Genomic DNA, 12,198 nt, shown 5'->3' with positions numbered 1-12,198 from the left:
CTTCTTTCAGACTTGTGAAAGGGCAACATCCACAATACAGTGTTTACTTTACGACTTTGTCTATTAGCATCTGTAGATTTCTCTTGAATTCACCAAAGTTAGCATTATATAATATAATGCCTCATTTAAAGTTTTAATACAAACAATAATTGTCTTAATGACTATTAGTTAAATGTTGTTGTTTTTTTTCTTTTCACCAACTTTGCTTTCGCTCTCCTGCTCAGTGACTCATCGGATGACTCGGACTCATCTCTGGCTGCTGCTCTGAATAAAGATCTCTGTCTGTTCAGGTCAGAATTGAGCAATAACACACAGCACATCTCACGTGATTGGCTGAAACCAGCAGCATTTATTTCTGTCTATTTTAATATGACTAACACTATGAATAACATTTGCTGTACCCAACAGGTTCCTGAAGTTCCTGAACCCTGGCAGCAGCTACCAGCAGGCGGCTCCCAGTGTTAGTACATGCACAACATTGTGTTTGTTTCTCACATTAACAGTAACGCTTTGCTCGTTGCTCTGGTAGTTTTCAGCGTATTTGCTCCCACATCATCATTGAACTCCCTCTAAAGGCTGAACTTTAAATCTACAGGGGTCTAAACTCCTGGACGTATTTTTCCAGAACGCTTTTTTTGGAGTTCATACAACTCGTTTTTTTGTTTACCAGGTCAGTCAGCATGAAGAGTGTCGGCCTGAAGAGACGACTGCAGCCTCCAGCACAGGACAGGAAGTGTATGCTGCTACTTCAACAATTCAGTTAATTGACTAAAGGGTCGTTCGGACAGGATAACAATTAAAGGGGGAGGTGGGGAATTAAATATTCTCTGTACTCGTGTTATTTAACTCATCGTTGTGGACAGCATTTTAACCATCAGTAAATGACAGGATTCATCTTTAAAGAACACACATTCAGCAGGACAAAGCCACATAGCGTGAGCTGAAGGAAAATCCTTCTTGGAGTCATAAATCAGAGACATGAAACACATTGTTGTTATTCAGTGTGACTTAAACCAGGATATCATCATCTCCGTCCATTGGAAATAAACATCCATAAATAGAAATCTCAGAAAAAATAGGGTTCGGGACTAATATTTATATATTTATCATTTATACAGTGGTAATCATGAGTACTTTGAAAACAGGAACTGTTATGTTCATTTACTAAAATGTAAACAAATCATTCAATCAAGCTTCATTTGTACAGCATCTTTTGTACAGGTTAGTACAGTTCAAAGTGCAAAAAATGACAATTCAACAACTTAACTTTCATAATTGGAGGGCGCACTCACACCAGGGCCATTCAATCTGTACCGTGCCTCGGCATGATTGCCCCCCCACAAGGGGTCCCCAACCGGCTTGCACTCACACTGCTCCCGCCCAAACGGGCCTCGGCCCGATTGCCTGTTGTACATACGTCATCACGACATAATATGACACACACATGGCTTGATGTTGTTTTCAAAGAGCACCGTCTCAAGTCATCACAATAGAGAACAACACAGAGAACATGACTGAAACTTTACTGACAAGTCACATCTGCACATATTTCTAGGAAACACTCTGAATCAGCGCATGTGAGCGGCATTTTTATTATAGAACTACTGATCCGTATGTACCTGTGGCTGACATTACAACAGTCTAGCCTCCTGTCTTCTAGCGTTTCCCTTTAAAGGCCTTTATATTGGTGTCGGCAAAACGCCTTGATTTTGCATGCAGAAGAAAGAAATAAAGTAGTAGGACAAGCAGCTATTTTTGTAGAAAAACCAAAAAATCCAATAGATCTACTTTAATATACAATGACGTCTCTGTGGATCACATTTACATTACAGGAGATCCCGCCTCCCTGAGAGAAATTAATCCAGTCCAAATGGAGCTGAAGTCTTCTTTTTTTTTTTTTTTTAATGTTTTAAAACTTCTGCTTTTTTTAAATGTTTTAAAACTTCTGCTTTGGTTCTATTTTGTCACACAGATTAATTCCTTTACACAACAGTGAGCCAGTTACACCACACAAGCAAGCGTTGGTCAATATGAGGTGAGACAGATTGATGCTCCTTTACGTCAAATATTAATATTAGTTCATTGAGCAGATTGTTTTTATGTTCACTCAAACATTAGTAACTGCATTATTTGGCTTGATTATTTTATTAGTGAAAGAGAGGAACCTGAAGGACTTTTCGAGAGCAGTCAAGTTGAATTTCTGGCAGATGAAAAAACAAGGTACAGTAAAATGTTAACGCCTTCTTTCCCAACTTTAAACTCGTACCTGTTACAGAGTGACGACATTTACAGGTGTAAATGTAATCTAGCTAAACTAAAGATTACGGTATATTAACATACCGTCTGCATACCAGACACATTCTGATACCGGGACGAAAGTTAATTTTGTGTCTTTCAGTGGTTTGAGTAGACCAGCAGAGTTGGGACCAGCAGAGAAGACCAGGGGGAATGAAGAGGACTGGGCCTGTTCACGGTGAGCTGCAGCCCAGACAGCAACCATTCACAAACAAATTTGCCGAGTCATGAGTAATGTTGCATCAGCAAAGATAAAACGGGCGCGCACAGGGAATATCTGTTTGAGCTTTTTCATGTAAAATCCTAATTGAAAAGTAGGATGATAGTAAAGTAAAAGCAAAGACAAACTATACAATGTAATAGAATCCTAAGCAAAACTTCTTTTGGGTTTTCTTGAAAATTTTATTTCTATACTAATGTTTTCAATGTTTTTTTTATTTTTTAAATTTTGTCTGTTAAGCCTTTTGGAGTGGTTGAACCCGGCGCCTCTGAACCCCGATCCAGATGCTGCAGACGACGTGGTAGGTTTTTTTCAGCAACTTCACTTTGCAGGTTGTTGGAGCTGCTTGACTGAGTCGATCAGGCTGAGGAGGAGAACAGGAGATCTAACTAAATGGACTAAACGTCCGTTCACTTAGTAGATGATGGCCTAAAGACATGAATTAGGTTCATGGTATTTTCTGTGTAAAGTACCACCTCAGCTACTTTCCCCTGAATATTCAAACATCTTTTTATGTCTAGTGCATTATTTATCTACGATTTCACACGAGACATTCCTGGTTATTTTAGTTCCAGGACTTCTTCTACTACATGTATCTATAGCATCAGCTGCATGTACACAATGCGGCTCCCTTGAATTTCACTGGATTTTTGTCTTAATTTTTTGGAGCACATGACATATGGCAATATGCAGACATCAACATCAAAAGAGGAATTGTTGGGGTTGGATTAAGTGCAGTGGACCACAAGAAGATCACTGCCCACGGCCGGTCACCTGGCTAGAACTGCTGGACTAAAGGAGAAGGAGCAGGGCCGAGATGGAAGCTAAAGTAATCGGGCTAGGACCTAAGGCTACTCCACTACCCAGCATGCTCCTGACTGTTTGATCTGGTCACAGGAAAATAAGTTGGATGAAATAAATCTTAGCTAACCCAGTAATGGGATGTTGCTGAAGAGACCAGGCCCCATCGTGGCATCCTGTATCAAGCTGCACTAAACATTACAGGACTCTGGAATGCAATGAGTTCCTCAAAAGGTTCCTAGTCCTTGGAGGACGTTCTTGGCAGTTGCAAAGGAACTTGAGTTATGTTTGTGATGCGTATTTCAGCTGAGGCGACTCTCCTACACTAAATACTATAGGACAACATAAAAATAAACTAAAATCTGGTTGATGTATTGGTCATTAAAACCTCAGTGACCAGGATGCACCGCAGCAGGGGAACACTGGTCCATATTGTTCCACATTTACATTAACTTATGTCTTTGTTTCTTTTTCCTCTGGACTGTCAGGTTGTTCCCAGTGATGCCTGGAGGAGTCGGATACTGGTGCACTCTGCACTCCCAGTGGAGCCCTGCACCAGCCTGGACGATGCCCCCGTCACGGATGCTCTCCGCTCGGTAAACCAGCATGTGTGACTTTTGTTTGAGGTTATTTTGATGTGAAAAATTAGGAAAATAACAAAAATAAAGGGGAAGATATAGGAGATTGAGGGACCTGCAATAACATTTACATTTACATTTAGGTCATTTAACATTCTCCCTTTGCTTACAGGCTTAATTCAAAAGTTATTTGTTATGACAATTATTTTACTGTTAATAACAGGTTTCCTTTTTTTCATTAAAAAACGTTTACTTTTCACTGAAACACTACAAATAAAGGTTTTTGTTAATATAGTTATTAAATGTGTCCATACAGAAACAGGATGAAAGACAGGGTAGTTTACGTACGGAGAAATGTGTTTCAGAATAGACTTGGTGCAGTTAAGAGTGTTGGAAACAACTGGTTACGTCAAACAAACCAGATTAGGTCATTTTTTTCTTTAATTATTTTTGCCACAGTGTTGTGACTCCGTATCGTTTTATTTTGTGAAATCTTGCTTCAGGGGACAAGTTGGGATATTTTTAAAACCCACTTTAAAACATCCAAACCATCCCTTTAACGTAAGTCTCTCCAGTTTTAGGTGAATTAAATCAGATCTCTGGTAGTTCTTATCTGTAATGATGTTGGTTGTTTAATCTTTGCTGTCACTGTTTTACACCATCATTAAAACAGCATTTCCATCCAAGTTGTAAACATGTTGTCCATATTCTATGTTTTATTTCATTAATTCATTGTACGAATGTCATGAATTGTGTTTTTGCGTTGAAATGAAAGCTAGTTTGTTTTTTGTTTTTATAATCCAGTCAATAAGCCTGTACATTGATGGACTGTCCATTGAGTACAAAATTGTTTATGTGTAAACTGAGTATGTAAACACATTTTTTTTTTTTTTAAAGATTTTTTTGAGGCATAGACGCCTTTTATTAGCAGTGGATAGATCGGAAACATGAGGAGAGAGAGAGGGGATGTGACATGCAGCAAAGGACCTCCGGCCGGGATTCGAACCGGGGTCGGCTGCGTATGTACGTTCGTACATGGCATGCGCTCTAACCACTCAGCCAACTGCGCGCCAATCATACACATTTAAAATAGTTTTGATGGCACATGTTTTGTTCATTGATGTCATATTCCTGAGGTTGGATCAGTGTGGGGAGCGACGCAGTGGCCTGAATTGATGTTTTTTTGTTGTTGTTTTTTTTAAGTGCTGATTTATTACATTCAACGCAAAATAGGTATATTAGACATATACATATTCAGAATAGGTTTGAAAGAACAAGTATCTAGTGATCCACCACCCGTGGCCAGTCGCTCTCCACCCCTGGTCGGCCGGTCGCTCTCCACCCCTGGTCGGCCGGTCGCTCTCCATCCGTGGCCGGTCGCTCTCCATCCCTGGTCAGCCGGTTGCTCTCCACCCGTGGTCGGCCGGTCGCTCTCCACCTGTGGTCAGCCGGTCGCTCTCCATCACTGGTCGGCCGGTCGCTCTCCACCCGTGGTCGGCCGGTCGCTCTCCACGTGTGGTCAGCCGGTCGCTCTCCATCACTGGTCGGCCGGTCGCTCTCCACCCGTGGTCGGCCAGTCGCTCTCCATCCCTGGTCGGCCGGTCGCTCTCCATCCCTGGTCGGCCGGTCGCTCTTCATCCGTGGCCGGTCGCTCTCCATCCGTGGCCGGTCGCTCTCCATCCCTGGTCGGCCGGTTACTCTCCACCCGTGGTCGGCCGGTTACTCTCCACCCGTGGTCGGCCGGTTACTCTCCACCCGTGGTCGGCCGGTCGCTCTCCACCCGTGGTCACATGATGATGGAAAGAAGTTGCCAGTAGCAACCACGGCTCAGTGGCTTTCCCTCTGAACTGCAGTTGAAGTACTTCCAGGTGGCAGGCAGTCTGCAGGTATTGGAGGTAGCTTTGGATGCCCTGAATGGCTTCTGCAGGTGATGTAGTCAGGGCAGCAGTAGGGAGTGACGAAGGGAGACCTTCACTCACTTCACCCAAAAGTTGGCGATGGACCAAGATTTATGGCAGGAAAGCTATTATTTTGTTGGACAACATAAACCAGTTTGACACTGCCTTTGGTCCGTCTCCAGGTGTTGCGGAGGAAGCTGTGCAGCGTTCTGTCTCCAGCCGACCGTCACAGCTGGCCAGCTGTGGCTCGAGGATGCAACACCCTCATCGTCTCCCAAAACGCACACCAGCCTCTCAGCTACTTTGCCCCGCTCCTCACCCACATCCTGCTCAACTCCATCTTCACCCCCGTCACCTCCAGCACAGGGGTGAGTGCATCTAAAAAACATAACCTGGATCAAAGTGGCATATCGGGCTTTTGTGCGGACCCAGTGACACTATGCAATAACATGCCAAGGTGAAATAAAGAGTTCTGTAAAGTTGGAAATATATTCACAGATTCGGGATCAATAAATCTGAAGAGAAACGTTTTCAAACACAAATGATGCCTCTTTCCCACCGTAATATCATAGATTACGAGCTACAAGGACCAAAACCCAGATTTTTTACATAAATAAGCCGTCCAGTCTGGACGGAGAACATTGATCTCTATGAGCAGCCGGGCGAGTGCGCAGGGGCCGTCTGCAAATTACAAGACAAAAGCAAGACGCTGCAAACAAAAACCATTAACTCCACTGTTATACAATATTTTTTCCTCTTGTGCACCACTTGCTGTAGTGCTGTTGTTTTTTGTTGCTGATAAAAATATTCTCCAGGGGCATTCAAATAAATAAATCGTTGATATTGGACTTATTTTCTTTCAAGCGTACATTTTTATCTGTCCCTCAACACAGGCTATGACTACTACTACTGTCTGCTACTACAACCAACTACCACTGGTAGTACTAATCATTACAATAATAATACTTCAAATAATAGCAGCAACAATAATAACATTTGCACATAAAATAATGTTTAGTGATCCAATGAAAAAAAACAGACAATTTGGCCCTCGACTTAGCAACCTGGACATAATTTGGCCCTCAGTGAAAACTAATTAGGGAACCCTGGAAGGCTTAGCACTGTGTTTTAGTCATTTTTGTTTTCATCTTTTCTTGAATGCTTAAACTCCTCAACCCCATTTAGTATGTCAACATTTTGTATTAGTACCAGCAGTTTGTAAGAAATTGGTCAGTAATTGATGTCATATTTTGGTTCTCAAAATTCACCAAATTGATGCATTAAAATGAAATCTATTAACATTTTTCTCCCGGGGGGGCATGACCCCGGACCCCCCTAGAAGATCGCAAGACCCCCCACAATAGAATCCTGTGGGAAACACTGCTATTGGTACACAAAACTGGTAGATCGGCCCCTTAGTCATAATTGATTCTGGGCTGGACCAATTACAGCCGAGGGGCGATGCCCGACAGTGTACAAGCATTGTCACAAAAAAGTTTATTCATAGGCTTCATTGTCTTTCCATCGATACCTGGTGGGCCGGTCTTGGCTAAAAATGCCCGGGACGATTTTTGGTCCCAGTCCAGCCCTGGTTCCAAGGTTAGCTTGTTGGAATCTCTACATGTTGTACTTTCTGTGTTGATCTCCAGCCCATAGTGGTGGTGCTGTGTCCAGGCTGGGAGAAGGTCCAGGAGGTGTATGACCTACTAAGGGAGATTAAGGGTGTCCCAGTCCTCCACCCTGCAATCGTGCTGCTGGGCGTTGGCAAAGACGAGGCCAAGTCCGTCCGGATCCCCAAAAACTGTGAGCAAACCACAAACTCAGTCATCAGCTGTTTGTGAGGTTCTTATAGAAAATCTCCAAAATGTCTTTTATTGTTAATATGTGAGATTATCCCAAACCAAGACAGTATATTTGTCTAGATTTTCTGTTTTTTATGTTGAACAGGCCTGCTCTTGGTGACCACACCCTTCAGTTTGGTCCGCCTGCTGTCCTGCCACCACATCCTGTTCCAGCGTCTGTACCACCTCGTGCTGGACGAGGCTGACCAGCTCTTCACTCTCGCTCCAGATCAGGTGATGGTCCTCCTGTCATTCACACTCAACGGATTCTTGGCTATATAGCTGCTAACAGGCTGTTATGTTTACGTCGAGGAAGGTTGAAGGCAAAGCTCCAATGTTTGGAAGTGGGGCTTGTATGATGTACTTCTCCATAGTCAGTTTTTACCTGCAGTCGATGGAGTTCTGAGAATCAGACAGGAATGTAAGCAATCTACAGCTGTGGATGTATTTTAGACAACCAAAAAACAAACAAACAATATGAGTTGAAGTGTACGCTATATTAAGAATATTTTCACCTTTACCTTGCTGTCAGACAGTCTTTCTGCTGGGGGACTCAGGCTGTTATTGCTGCTCTCTTCTAAACAACGAGACTCCATTGACAAAAAACTGTATTTCTTTGTCTCACACAACACAGGACGTCTCTGCTCTATCGCGGCTCTCTTCAAAGTCACAAGACTCCTTTGACATTTTAACTACATGGGAATTGCTGGTCTACTGCTTCCTTGACTGCTTAATTTGCTTGTGTTATTGTGTGACTTTGGTTAATTTGGATTCAACAAAGTCACACAATAACACAATCAAACTAACCGATTGATGCAGACCACCAATTCCCATCTTCTTCAAGGCAAAATTTAATATTTATGTCAATGGTTTTGTGGCATTGAAGTCAGCAGAGATAATGGCCTCAGTTCCCCATCAGAAAGGGCTGTCTGACGACAGTGTAAAGTGGAGAAAGTGTTCTAAATATAGCATCCACTTAAACTGATACTGATAGTTTTTGGGATAAAATACGTCCGCAGCAGGTCATTGCTTTGTGCTCATCTCCAAACCCCATCTACTGTAGCACACTGACTATGGAGACATCCTGCTCAGTAACTCCAATGACACAGTACAGTTTAGGACTGAAACTAAAGCTTTACAATAACAAAGGCTACAATTACATCACTCCTGTAGAACGTGCAACAAACATCTTTACAAGTACCTCATACAGCCCCATTTCAAAAAGTCTAAACTATCCGTTAAAGTCAAGCAGAAACGGCGTTTCAAGAGTACTTCCGTACTGTGACGTGTTTTCAAGGAATTTGATTTGATTGGGGAAAAAATCCGCTCATGACCTTCTCTGACTCTGCAGAGCCGAATTTGCAGATTGATTGATTGATTGATTGATTGATTGATTGATTGATTGATTGATTGATTGGATGGATGGATGGATGGATGGATGGATATATGTCATATTATTGGATGAAATTGGTTGGTACAGATGATTTAAGCACACGTCATTTTGTTTCCCAGGTAGAAAACATTGGATTTTGAGATGAAACGTTTTTGGCATGTATTGTTAAATAGGTGCCCAATATGACCATGGATGTGATTTAAGCTCAACTTGAAGGTTTTTTTCTTGTTAAACTACTGATATTTTTGAAAATGCCTTAATTCTTTCATGACTATGTTGTGGTTACATCATATCTTTTGCTTATCCACCCAAAGTAAAACTTTTCTTTCACATTCTTTGAATGTGAATCTTTTTAGATGGCGACTATTCTGCAGCATTTCCAGAAGGCGGTCACCAGGGAGGAGAATGCTTCCTGTCCTCAGCAGCTTGTCGCCGTGGCGAAAAAGTGGACCAGTCACATGGAGGGTTTATTAGCCAGTCATATGCCATACCCCTGCATTGTTATGACTGTCCCTGAGGAAGCAGCTCTCTATGTTAACGTTCAGCAGGTTTGACTCAATTAATCACTTATAATTAAAAGGTGTTGCAATGCTTCACTATAGTTTTTTTAAATCCTAAAATATCTGTCAGCAACATTTAAGTGTAAAACATACAATAATGTACATGTAAATAGCTGATTCATTATTAAGATTGATAAAATGTATCTGATAATCTTGATCACATCTTATAGTAATCGAGATCCAAAGCCAAGCCTTGATAGTCTGGAAAAAAAGGTTAATTAATAAGTTGATATCCTCATTTCAAGTGTTTTATGTCAATATAAAATGTGCTGTGGTGTTGTAGTGTGGACTAACTGCTTATCTGTAGGTTCTGATGTCTGATGAGGTTCTCAGTTTCAGGAACTTGTCTTCCTACAGATCATCCTCATGACTCCGGAGAGCAGTAAGGTCTCAGTGCTGTTGGGTGTGTTGGATTTCAACCCTGACGTCGGCCAGAAGACTCTGATCGTAGCTAACTCTGCTCAGGACGTTGAAGATGTGTTTCAGGTGAAACTACGGCTTCAGTTCCAAACATTCAGTCGGTGCTCGCTAGAGGTGGATTTTAATCAAAAAGAGTTAATGTGATAAATGCTGAGATACATTTTGACGTAGCAACTTTCACTCACACGAGCGACCAGACGTTCATGCTCTCGATGTCTTCTCACATGTAACAAGCAAATGCTTGTCTTCGTCTCCAGGGGGCATGCAACAGGGCTGAAAGTAACAGACAAGAAAGGACATTCAAAACTAAAATTCACATTTATAGGCTTCACTAAAGCCTCCAGAACTCTTTAGCTGGCTGCTTTTTTCAACTTATATTTATTTTTTATCCAACTATACTCTACATTCCTGTGGTTTGATCTTAAATTGAGGCTAATTCTGAGCCTAAAATCTACTTTGATGTCTACTATGTCTTGAATAATACAAAGGTATGCAAGTTTGCAAATTGGTATACTAGCAAATTAAGAAGCACATGTGAAGGCCTCAAAATACCAGAATGCCATGCAGCAACAAGATGACATCGTCTTTAATTAATTTGTCATTACCACTCTGGTGACGGTGTCTTTTCTCATCTGCAGGCCGTGAGCATCAAATCAGCATTCTGCCTCAAGACCCATGAGGGTCTAACACACCAGTTCGACTTCGTCATCCAGCAGTGGAGGAAGGACATCGGCCCCGGCACTCAAGTAGTTCTGGGTAAACTGATCACACAGCTAACGTTGCTGACCATTTGCATCCGATCTGTAGTTATTAAAAAGTGCTTTTGACTAAATCTCACAACTCGCACACAACACTATACCTCATATCTCCACCCTGACTCCTTCTATGTGGGTCACTCCAGACGCAATACGTCAATAATTGTAAGAACACATAAGGGATGGGAATCTTTGACTGTCTCACGATTCAATTTTGATACTTGATGTCACGATTCGATTCAGAATCAATTTTTGATTCAAAACGATTCAAATTTAAAAATCATTTTTTTAATCATTACATGCTTTAGGATCTACTCCAGTCCTGAGCTAATACAGGCAGTAATAATTATTATTAATAATAATGTAAATCCACAAAGGTAAATCAAAGATTACATTAATTCATGCAATTGTGAATCAATTTAAAACCTTAGAATCTCTTTTACATGAATCAATCAATTTTTTTCCACCCCTGGAACACATTTTCTTTTTCATTTTCTGAAAAGTAACGGTTTTAGACGTGCGAGGTGACTCTTGAAATATCAGGAAACTGTTAATGCGGAGAACGATATCAACTGTAAAGACATTTACTGAAATCTCCTCTCTGAATGTTCATCCCTGCTGTGACCTCTAGTGACTACCACCGAGTGTTTGCCGTGTCTGGGAATCAGAGATGCGACTTGTGTCGTCCACTATGACTTCCCCACATCCCCCAAAGTGTTTGGCAGCCGGCTCTTCTGTATGGACAAGAACTTCAGAAACCTTTCTGAACGAGTAAGAACAGGCAGTCATAGCCACAGTTTCAGTATCCACGTTTGCCACTAAAAAGTCCCTTGAAGTCAAGATCTTGATTTCTTTTCCCAGGTTTCCTCCGAGGATCAAACCGTGAGCCAGCGACATATCACCAGGTCGGTGCTGCTGATCTCGGAGAGGAACGCCTGTCATGCAGTCGGGATTCTGCGTTACCTGGAGCGAACCAACACCCCGCTGCCTCCCGAGCTGCTGTCCTTCGCTCATGGCGTCCATCTGGCCCGGGAGGACCAGAAGACCGACAAGCCTCTCTGCAGCTACCTCAAGAACTTTGGAGTCTGCAGGTTGGCTTTTCGCACTTCTTCAGATTCTGTTATATTTTGTTGATATTTGATTTGATTCAATCCAGTTTTTTTTTTTTTTTTTGCAGAGACATCAGTGTGTGTCCAGACCGTCACAGATTCATCCCCGAGCTGGATCAGTCTGTGCTTCCTGCCTCAGGAATCATAGAAGTGAGGATGTCCATGTCTCTACTTTGTTGTGTGAATTGTTTCCATGGCCGCCAGACACTTTTGCCAAGAGAACAAACAGAACTTTTATTTGTTACAGACATTAAATTAGCAGATAAGCAAAGCTGAAATACGGCTGAAATACGTACGTACGTAACAAAAATATGCAAACACTAGTGTT

The 12,198-nt window shown here is 42.0% G+C and overlaps 1 protein-coding gene across 1 annotated transcript in view; it reads left to right on the top strand.

The window, feature by feature from the left end:
- Positions 1 to 12,198, top strand: part of tdrd12 (tudor domain containing 12) — a 31,301-nt gene that overhangs the window by 5,517 nt on the left and 13,586 nt on the right. Inside the window, exons 11-27 of the mRNA XM_084017499.1 lie at positions 225 to 290; positions 409 to 460; positions 671 to 735; positions 1,973 to 2,035; positions 2,152 to 2,220; positions 2,399 to 2,473; positions 2,756 to 2,816; positions 3,805 to 3,912; positions 5,975 to 6,160; positions 7,442 to 7,595; positions 7,740 to 7,867; positions 9,383 to 9,574; positions 9,944 to 10,072; positions 10,645 to 10,762; positions 11,393 to 11,532; positions 11,623 to 11,852; positions 11,939 to 12,020. Of these exons, the coding sequence (XP_083873625.1) occupies positions 225 to 290; positions 409 to 460; positions 671 to 735; positions 1,973 to 2,035; positions 2,152 to 2,220; positions 2,399 to 2,473; positions 2,756 to 2,816; positions 3,805 to 3,912; positions 5,975 to 6,160; positions 7,442 to 7,595; positions 7,740 to 7,867; positions 9,383 to 9,574; positions 9,944 to 10,072; positions 10,645 to 10,762; positions 11,393 to 11,532; positions 11,623 to 11,852; positions 11,939 to 12,020 (1,918 nt within the window). The remainder of the gene's footprint in view (positions 1 to 224; positions 291 to 408; positions 461 to 670; positions 736 to 1,972; positions 2,036 to 2,151; positions 2,221 to 2,398; positions 2,474 to 2,755; positions 2,817 to 3,804; positions 3,913 to 5,974; positions 6,161 to 7,441; positions 7,596 to 7,739; positions 7,868 to 9,382; positions 9,575 to 9,943; positions 10,073 to 10,644; positions 10,763 to 11,392; positions 11,533 to 11,622; positions 11,853 to 11,938; positions 12,021 to 12,198) is intronic.

This window comes from Eutrigla gurnardus (genome assembly GCF_963514095.1).
Source record: "Eutrigla gurnardus genome assembly, chromosome: 9".
NCBI lineage: Eukaryota > Metazoa > Chordata > Actinopteri > Perciformes > Triglidae > Eutrigla > Eutrigla gurnardus.
The sequence above is the reverse complement of the archived record's forward strand: the minus strand, read 5'-3'. Positions and strand labels throughout refer to the sequence as shown.